Source organism: Brassica oleracea, chromosome C9 (assembly GCF_000695525.1).
Source record: "Brassica oleracea var. oleracea cultivar TO1000 chromosome C9, BOL, whole genome shotgun sequence".
NCBI lineage: Eukaryota > Viridiplantae > Streptophyta > Magnoliopsida > Brassicales > Brassicaceae > Brassica > Brassica oleracea.
In genome coordinates, this window is record NC_027756.1 from 19,313,288 (window position 1) to 19,324,154 (window position 10,867).

General features: G+C 33.6%; 1 protein-coding gene across 1 annotated transcript; it reads right to left on the reverse strand.

Moving 5' to 3' along the window:
- Window positions 1–620: 620 nt before the first annotated feature.
- On the reverse strand, window positions 621–7,492 carry LOC106317132 (probable WRKY transcription factor 8). The gene is made up of 3 exons (XM_013754990.1): window positions 6,976–7,492; window positions 6,169–6,312; window positions 621–1,075 (listed from the first exon to the last, which is right to left on the reverse strand). Exons 1-3 carry the CDS (start codon window positions 7,425–7,427, stop codon window positions 706–708), a joined length of 966 nt encoding a protein of 321 aa, XP_013610444.1. The 5' UTR covers window positions 7,428–7,492; the 3' UTR covers window positions 621–705.
- Between the last annotated feature and the right edge of the window lie 3,375 nt (window positions 7,493–10,867).

A 10,867-nucleotide genomic window follows, 5' to 3' on the forward strand; every position in this document is an offset into this window, starting at 1 on the left:
GATAAAGACTCTGCAAATATGTTTTCCGGACTTCAAGATCTCTTACATCCCAAAAGCGCAAAATGGAATTCCGAACTCTTTATCTAGGACTGTGAGGTCTTTTCGTAGAGAGCTTTGTTATTTTGTTTGTTCTATTCCGATATAATTATTCCAGACACCTCAAATCTGAGTAATAGAATAGTCATTGTTGAAAAAAGTAAAAAATATATATATATATATATATATATATATATATATATATTATATTATATATGTTTAGAGATATATATGTTGAAAAGTATGAAATGCAATTCACATTATAAAGTGAGGTTGTCAAACATGAAGCATAGATAAGTTCGACATATATATCTTTCTGTCTAATTTTAGTTTCAAATCATCAAAAGTTTAGTTTGCTTTAGAGATATGAAAGTAAGTATGTCCTTTTCCTCATTAGTGCATATGTATCAAGTAAAGAAATAGAGATTCACATGCCCCTCAAGGATAACTAATATATTCACTCAAAGAAATGTATTTTAATAACTCGAAAGAGACTCCATATATATCCATGCCTATAACATTTCTACATTATATCATACTAGTCTCAGAAAAATATACATGCAGAATAAAACTACCACTTATAGTATGCATCCGATATTGTTTATGTATGATAGTATAGTACAACTACATCTTCAAAGTTTTAACATTTGCACCCAAAACAATTTTTCATCAAGGTTTTTGTTTGAAAAAAACCGAAGGAAACATCTCCTTCAGAAGCTCATAGTCACTACCATGCTGAAACTCATGGTTTTGTTGCTGCTGATAATTAGGGTTTGCATTCATGCTTGAGTATGGCACACGAAAGAGATCATCATGTGAGAAGCTTCTTGGAGTGTTGATGAAATTGGAACCTGGAGATAGAGATGATGATTTATAATCAGATGCGGCGGGTCCAGAAAACATTGCCGTGCGGCGAGTGGTTGGGATCGGGTGGTCGTGTTGACTCTCGTAGGTTGTGATCACGACTGTTGGATCTTGGTAAGATCTCTCAACTCTCTTCTTCACGTTGCACTTCTGCGTTGTACATCTATAGTAACTCCTGTTTTCGTAAGACATACTAATTGTTTTAGAATGTGACTTGTAATGTCGGTTACAAAATTAAGTTATATTTTGTATATTGTTATAACAAAATTGACTGACTTTTCACACAATGTCAACATTTTATATGGAATATATATATATTTCATATACTGTACATTATTATAATTTAAGAAAATATTATAAGGTATTGAAAATAATTATTCTAGAAAGCATTGGCGGCTGGTAAAAATACATGCAAAATTTCACAACGAACTGGAGCTGACCATAATATGGTTTTATTTTAAAAAACCCGAAATTTTGATTAAAATAAAAACGAGGGAGGTTATTGGGAGATGAATTTGTATAGAGTTAGTAAATTTTAAGAGTTGATAGATTTTTAAAAAATTATGTGGATTGTAAAAATTTATATATATTGGCTTAGAAAATTTGATCATAACTTTTTTAGATTGGTATAGATTTTCATGAATTTGTATGACCTCTTTTCTATTATTATTTTTGTAAAATAAATATATAATTTTTATTTTTTTCTAAATCATATTGCATGATTATTTATTTTTTCTTTCATATTAAAAAATAATAATAGTGATACATACAAAATTGGGCAATTTTCTTAAATAGTTTCTTTTGAATATTTAAGTTTTTGTCACAAAAAACACTTAAAGAGGAAAATGATCAAAAGAGGTTTCATTAAAAAGTCAAAAAACTATTTCATACCTTATTTTATAAATTCAAAAAATTTCATAATTCTTAAAATAATTTTTTCGAATTTGTTTTCAAATATTTTTCAATTTTTTGTCAATTTTTTTTTTAATTCAAAATGATTTTTAAATTATTTATTTTATTTTTTATATTTATAAATATAATTATATATTCAAAATGATAAAACAATATAAAAATAATTATATAATCAAAAAAGTAAAAGTATATAAAAATATAATGAATTATAGTTTTGGGCATATAATATGGATTTAAAGTGCAATAGATAGTTGGTAAGTATAACTATTTTCAGGAACATTCCCGCTTTACAGAGACTAGATCAGACCGAAGCTCAATCCGAACTTTCAGAATGCAGTCCTCCAGTGTGATATGTTGGATTTAGCTCAGGTTTGCCCTTGTTTCACATGGACTAACTGCCAAGATGAAAACCCAATCAGCAGGACACTCGATCGGGTTATAGTAAATAGCTGTTGGTTAAGTGCTTTCCCTCAGTCTTATGCAACCTTTGAATCTGGAGGTTTGTCAGATCATCTTCGTATGCACATTCAGCTACGGGCTGCCCCTCAGGGAAACATGAAACCCTTCAAATTTTTCAATCACACGGCCTCTCACCCGATATTCCTTGAGGTAGTTGCTAGTGTTTGGAATGAGTCTGCCCTTCTCTATCACTCACGGTCAGCTCTAAAGTTTTTCCAGGAGAAGCTCAAGTCTCTGAAGTCAGTGTTGCGTGGACTTAATAGGGATATGTTTGGTGATTTTCCTGGGCGTGTAAAACAGGCCTATGATGATCTGTGTGCAAAGCAAAATGAAGTTATGCAGGATCTGCAAACTGCGACGTTTGAAGCAGCTTCTGATGCATGGGAACATTGGCATCACATCTCGGGGATTGAGGAACAATTTTTCTTTCAGAAGTCTCGGGTGCAGTGGATGGGGCTTGGTGATAGAAACTCTAGGTTTTTTCACAAAGTGGCTCAGAGCAGAAATGTGAGGAACACCATAAGACGGATAGTTACAGCAGATGGTCGGATTCTAACCTCGTTACCGGACATTAAATCAGAGGCAGTCTCTCACTTTGCGACTTTCCTTAATGGATCGAATAGTGATCTCCAAGGTACTTTGCAAGAAGAGCTTCAGGAACTATTGGACTATAGGTGCTCTTTTCACGATGCAGCGCTCTTAATGAGACCAGTATCTGCAAATGAGATCAAATATACTCTTTTCTCCATTCCAGCCAATAAAGCTCCTGGACCTGACGGTTTTCCTATGGAATTCTACAAAGCAGCATGGCCAGTGATTGGTAAGGATGTTATTACTTCAGTCCAGTCCTTCTTTTTCTTTGGGTTTATGCCACGTAGCATTAACGCCACCCTGCTGTCTTTGGTACCAAAGACGACGGATGTGGAGAAGTTCAGTGATTACAGACCCATAGCTTGTTGTAACGTCATCTACAAGTTGATATCAAAGATTCTAGCATCGAGATTAAAGGCCACTCTACCGCAGGCAATTGAGCTGAATCAGTGTGCATTTGTGGAAGGGAGATTACTTTTGGAAAATGTGCTTCTGGCCACCGAGCTTGTCAAAGATTATCACAAGTTTTCAGTCTCCTCCAGAGCTGCTGTTAAGCTAGATATTTCTAAAGCATTCGATAGGGTGAGCTGGTCCTTTATAGAAGATACACTGAGAGCTATCAATTATCCTGATTTATTTGTCACCTGGATTATGAGATGTATTGACACAACAGCTTTCTCGGTGTATGTCAATGGTGAATTGGAGGGTTTTTTCACTAGCTCTAGAGGCATTAGGGAGGGCTGCTCTTTGTCTCCATACCTCTACGTGATTATTAGCAACGTTCTCTCCAAACTCCTGAACAAGGCTGTTGCTGAAGAGAAGATTGGTTACCATCCTCAGTGCATGGAAGTAAATTTGTCTCACATGAGCTTTGCTGACGATATTGTTGTATTTATGGATGGAACGCCGGAATCTCTTCGTGGTGTTCTTTCTGTGTTTGATGATTTCGGAAAAAAATCAGGTTTAAAGATAAATGTAGCAAAGTCAACAGTGTTTGCTGCGGGTAGAGGGAAGCTTGATCTTGAGAGGGAAGCAGGAATGGTAGGCCTCTCTGTCTCTGCTCTACCTATTAAGTACCTTGGGCTTCCTCTGACTACGAAGATTATGACAAGAAGCGACTATGAACCTTTGATTGTGAAGATTCGCAACAGATTACTCAGTTGGACGAGCAAGGCTCTTTCTTACGCAGGGAGGCTGCAGCTTATTAAGTCGGTCATTGCCAGCATCACTAACTTCTGGTGTTCTGCATTCTGTCTACCTTTGAAAGCATGTGTTCAGCCTTCCTATGGAGTGGTTCTCCAAACATTACTACTCGTGCAAAGATTGCTTGGGAAGATGTGTTCTGTCCTTATGAGGAAGGAGGCCTGGGTATTAGAAGAATAAAGGATGTTAGTACTGTCTTTGTGCTGAAGCTCATCTGGAGGCTTTTCTCTCAGGCTTCTTCGCTCTGGGTGACTTGGGTACATCATTATCTACTCAGACATGAGGTCTTTTGGGACGCAAGAGATACTGTGATAGGGTCGTGGGTCTGGAGGAAGCTGTTACGGTTTCTTCCTCTTGCAAAAGGTTTCATTCGTATGAAGATCCATGACGGTTGTAGTGTGAGATTCTGGACAGATTTGTGGCACCCTAAGGGCCGACTGATTGACCTAGCGGGTGAAATAGGGACTCAGAAACTGGGTATTGGAAGGAGTGCTAGGATCTGTGACGTGTTCGTAGATGGTGAGTGGAGATTTCGTAGATGTCGTGACCATTTCCTTCAAGATCTGGTTCATGACATTCGAGAGCTCCCACTAATTTTGACTGCAAACGTGCCAGACGGGGTGTTATGGAGAGATGGAGACGACACCTATAGCAGCAGGTTTAACTCCAAGAACACTTGGAGTAATATTAGAAAGAAGAAGGATCAAGTAATGTGGAGTAGGCTGATTTGGTTTCAGCAAGGAGTGCCGAGATTTGCTTTCATCACGTGGTTGGCTGTAAGAGACAGGCTATCAACTGGACATTGCACTGCACAGTGGGGTCATGCACAATATTGTCTCTACTGTGGGGAGCCAGACGAAACCCGAGATCATCTATTCTTTGCTTGTTCGTACACGTTCACACTTTGGCTCAAAGTTGCAGGAGACTTATTTGGCATGGACCCAGATCCTGATTGGGTTACTACCATCACGAGGCTCTTGACAGGTCACTATGATCGGCTTACATTTATTCTGCTCCGACTTGTGCTGCAGGTTACTATCTACTACATTTGGAGAGAACGGAATGAGAGACTCCACAACCATGTTTCAAAGCCGGTTGAGCACATTGTTAGATTGGTGGACAAGACGGTTCGTAACCGCATCATGTCTACACGTTATTACTTAAGGCCAAGGTTGCAAGGTCTGATGCAAAGGTGGTTTGGAGCTCGTGATACTTAGTTTGGCTGTTTGCTATTCTTATTCAATTGTAACCACATAGGCTTGTACATATATTATTTCTAGTATGATCAATAAATTTAAATTTCATCAAAAAAAATATAACTATTTTGTTGTCTAGTTTTTTTGTCACATGGATTTTGAAAATCACATGGATACATATGATATTTTGAAAGTTGAATCTTATGATTAAAAATGAACATAATTCATCTCCCAATAACACTAGATTTAGTTAGAATTTGAGAATTAATAATAACTAAACTTTTTGAATAACAAGAGATTTGAATGGATTTTGAGATTTTTTAAACTAATAACAATGGATTTTATTAAGATTTTTGAAATTCAAGAACCAATGACAATAGAATCTCAATTATTTTAAAAGTTCGTGAGAATTCACTTACCAATAACCCTTGAGATGATTTATGAAATAAGTGTGTGAATGTGAACAGTATCAATATTCTAAGAGATATAGAAGAAAAATTAATTTTCTTACAAAATACAATACAACAGCAATAAATGTGTAGAACTGAAAGCAAACACGATAGGCAAATTAATAAAAAAACCACTAAACATAACACACAATGAAATCTTTCTTAGACCTTGAATGGACGTGGATACAAAAAAAAAATTCAAAATATTTTAAATGAAATTTGGTCTTTGTTTTTAAAATAAAAAGTAAACATGAGAATTCTTTTAACATGAATATTAGATCGAATATTTTCAAAATGAGCGGAGAATTTATGGTTTAAAAATTTTAAAAAGTAAAACTGAACTAAAAGCTAGATTAACATTTCATTTTTTTTTAAGTTTCAAAAAATAAATTCATTTTTTCATTAATTTATTGTACCTGGTTATTTATATAATTAAATATAACAGCTGAATAAAGTACCTCGGATAGGGACTGTTTTTGACTGCCTTTTGGCCGTACTTCCTCCAACGATAGCCGTCTTCGAGATGATCAACTTCGGTCTTAGTCATAAACGAGACTCGTGGCTCTCTTATCTTCTTCTCTTGATTCTTCTTTGTTTTAACTCTGAACCATATAAATATCACGCAATTGAATTAATGCTTTGTCATAATGGACCGTATTGTATCGTACCATACGACTGACTTTGAACAATATATATTTAATAATGCTAAGCACCAAATGATTGCTGGACGTACAAGTTTTTACAACAATATTAGGTGGTAGTCTATCAAAAAATGGTACTCGTCTTTCTGTTTAAAAGGGTTCTTTAGGGGGGCAATGGGGCAGATAATTCATCAATGAATAAACAATTTTGGAATCAAAATATGCATTTATGATATTCAAATTCTGTTCTGTATATGTATTTTCCGTATAAAACATTGTAAATTAAAATATATTTTATTTATAATTATTAGTTAAAGAAACTTAAGTTCGAGAAAAGGTTGGCCATCAAACTGAAAAAAAAAAGAAATGCATTTTAAATTTCCGAAGAATTAAAGCTTCGGTGTTTGATTAGCTAGAGTTTTGTTTTTGTATGCAAAAGATGATTAATTAGAATAACGAATCATTTTCAGTGATAGAAAAAAAAAAAGTTTGATCATGATTCATGCGATGATGAACTCTAAATATTTCCATCTTGCTTGGCTATATAAGAGTTTAACTACTAAGAACAAAACAAAAATAACCACTAAAAACTATTATGAACTTTCTCAAAAAACAGAAACTTACACTTTCTGAGAACGTTGTTTATCTCCTCCATCGTCAGCTTCTCTTTTCAACAGGCTTTTGCCAGAATCTTCGCCGTGATGATGATGGGCCTCACCGGAAGAAGGAGATGCAGAAACCCTAGTTTCATTCTCAGCGATTGCACCACCACCACCGACAACTTCATGACTCTTGAGACTAGTATTATAATTATAAGCATTATAAAAACCATTTTCTTGATCGATCGAAGGATTAAAAAACTCGCTGGAAGATGGCGAGAGCTCGAAACCAAATCCGAACGCTCCTTGAGAACTCGAGTGTAGATCAGAACCTATTTGTGATGAGATCATGTTTGCATTATAAGTGCATGGACCAGAAACGTAAGGGAGACTCATATTTTGGCTGTTGATGTTGTTGTAATGATTATACGATGAAGTATAGTGATACTTGTTAAGATCTTTGGTTTCATTAGACATGATGAAGAACAAAGAGCTTCACTTCACACCAAACAAGTTTGGAAGAAAAAAAAACAAAGAGAAGAGCTAAGAGATTTAGCAAAAAAAGAAAGAAAATATAATTTAAAGAAAGAAAGAAGACCAACTTTTTACGTTTATGATTTTTCAGTCGGTCTAAATTTGGTATAGACTTTTGGGTCTTCTTGTATTTAAACAGTTTGAAAACTATATATTGTTTAATATGTTTTGCTAAATAAAATATAGTAAAAATGGCGTTTTAGAATATGATTTAATATTGACAAAAAAGAATATGATTTAATAATAAACAAAACAATTTAAAAAACGAAGGTTGAATGAATAGTTTGAGTGTGAATGATTAAAAGGCTTGGGATTTGAATGACTTTTAATATTAAAACAAAACGAAATTTCTTTTATAATTTGAGTTGACGAAAAGTATTTTACCTCCCAAACGGAGAGAGTTACAGAAGTGTCCTCGAGAAAGGAAACAGTACTTGGCTTCGTTTCCTTAAATGCTTAATGTGAACATAAACTCAAAACCATTTTTTCACAATTAAATTTCTTAAAGTCTTATGACAGATATGAAAAAGAATAATTATTTTTGGACAACTAAATTTTAAATCTCTTTACATATTCACCAAAAAAAGTTTTCTTCTACAATGGATGTCCCATATTAACATATGAGGTAAGGCAGGGCATTTTATCTGTACATTAAAATTTACGATTCATTATTCGATTTGATTCAATTTAAAAAATACGGATATCCGTAAATTTGAGAAGCAAAACAAATATTAAAAATTAACATACGTTTTAACGAAGCAAATCACAAATACTAAAAAAGTTAGATTCAGATATCCGTTCCGCTCTGACTTTTATAAAAATAGATATACGTCTACAATTAAATATAGAATTATAAATGTATAATTTTATATAATTATTAAACATATAATATTATTAATTTTATGTATAAAAGTTACTTAAAGAAAATTAAGAAAGGACATAAAATATTTATAAAACAACAATTTTCTAAAAACTTTATGTTTTATAAAAAAATCAAAGTAGTTTAAAATAATTATGGAACATATAGTTTTAATAATCTTTACTTTTATTTATTATATACAAAGATTTTTTTGAAACCAGTTTCGTATAGTTTTTTTTTAAAGATTTTTTTGTATTAACAAAATCGATGAGATATCCGTAAATATTTGCAAATATTTGTAAAATTTTTGGATATCCGAAGCAAAGCAAATAAAAAAAAATATCCATTAAATATAAAACAAATCACAAATACTAAAAATTATAGTAGTATTCGATCCGTGTCTACTTCTACGCAGTAGTACTTATTTGGTTTTTTAGGGCATGATTAATGCATGTCTCTTAAGGAGGGTTTCTTAGTAAATATAAGAGACATCTCTTAGCTTTTAACTAAAATAAACTAAGAAACGTCTCTTATATTTCTTATTTAAGAGACGTCTCTTAGTTTTTATCTCTTAGTTTTTTTTCTCTTAGTTTTTTTAATTAAAAACTAAGAGAGGGTTCTTATATTCGCTAAGAAGTTCTCCCTAAAAGACCAGCATTAATCATGGTCTTATGCTAATTTTTTATGTGGTTTTCAAGTAAAACGTGAAATCTATCTTATCCCTTTGTAGTTATTAAATGAAACTAACTTTTAGTTACATGTTTATTACAACAATTACCACTGAAGTTAACTCAGTTTCTAAGATCTTTATTAAAGTTATTTCAGTCATATTTGTTACATGTATAATAAACATATTGTGCATCTAATCACATGTGATTATCTATACCTTTTCGGGTTTAGGAAATAATAACTCACGAACATGATTTGTCATTTTATACAGTAATGTTAATTTATTCTAACTCCAAATTATGCGATTATATTATAAGATTTTCATACATTTACGAATAGTTACTTAATAATCTAAATGTTGTTTTGGTGAAAGAATCCAAAAACAAATCGACAAAAATACGTAGCATAGTCTTTTCACTACATGAATATGTTAAAAATATTTTATAGCATAATAAATTATTCTAACAAAAATATATAGTATAATGTTTATTATTTTAAAAACGAATTTATGAAATATTAATAAGTTTTTATTTTTCTGTCTTACTAAATTAAGAACATTTTCAGTTTAGCAATATACTACCTATACTCTTTAAGATATACTGGAACACTTCAGGTTAAAAAATTCATAACAAATATGTAAAATCATGACTTCGCTTAAAATTCTTAAGAATATTCTTCAGTTGATAACTTGATTTTTATTTTTTCGTAATAGTTGTTGATAACTTGATATTACTAACACTGTAGAATACACACTTGAAGCACTCATTATTTTTCATCAGTTTCTAAATTGTCAAACTAAATGAATAAAAAATATGGCAAAACGTGAATCAAATTCTTGGTTATCTTAATATATAGAGATGTTTATGGTCAAAAAAAATATATATATAGAGATGTTTTTTTCAAAAAAAAAAAATATATAGAGATGTTTTTTTTCATCCGAATATTTTGATTTTGGTTTATTTGGTAGCAACGGTAATTATGACATGTTAGGGTTTAATACCGATCGAAACTCTATATATGGAACTGATATAGACATGGAAGAGGAATGGTAGAAGCTCTGCCTTCTCTCTAAGATTAAGAGAGAGAGAGAGAGAGTTTTCGTGGTGGTTCCTCACGACGGTACTGACTCTGGCACACGGTGGTCTCCTCGACGTGGTGTGGCCGGCTCTGACTCCGGCGTCGCACCTTTTTCACGGTGGCGGCTGGCTTTTTGACTCCGGCGTTGTACCTGGCTTTAAGGTGAACAACCAGCTTTAAGATCGCGTCGTCTGATCCTTCGCAGCCGACGACGATTTTATTTGGAAGCGTTCTCTAACTTTGCTCTCGGCGGATGAGATCTCGTGATGATTCCGATGGAAGCTCTCCGGCGTTGAGTTTATGATGATGAGGATGTAAGAGAACGGGAAGGATGAGATCTCGGAGATGGCTTGCTGAAGCTCTCCGGTGAAAGAGTGGGTGACGAAGTTGGGCGCGGTGGTTTGTCTCCGGCGTGATTCGGTGAAACATTCGGCGTTTCGTTTTTCTCCGGCGAAAATCTTGGCCATTGGATCACGGCGTGTGATCTTATGACGCGTGTTGCGGGTTTAATACGTGGCGTCCATACGAGTTGACTAGACGCGTGTGTCGTGTGATGATGGATTCAACGCGTGGATGAACACGGGTGTGGGGTTGAGCTTTTAGGCCCAAGTTTTATGTTTGTCCTTTGTTTCGGGCTTTGGTGTGCGTTTTTTATTATTGTAGTTTGATTTTTGGGTTTTTAGCTCTTTATTAAATAAAATTAGATGGCAAAAATAAAAAATAAATAGGGTGGGAACAGTTGACAAAAAAAAAAAAAAATAGGGGGGGAACAATCTCG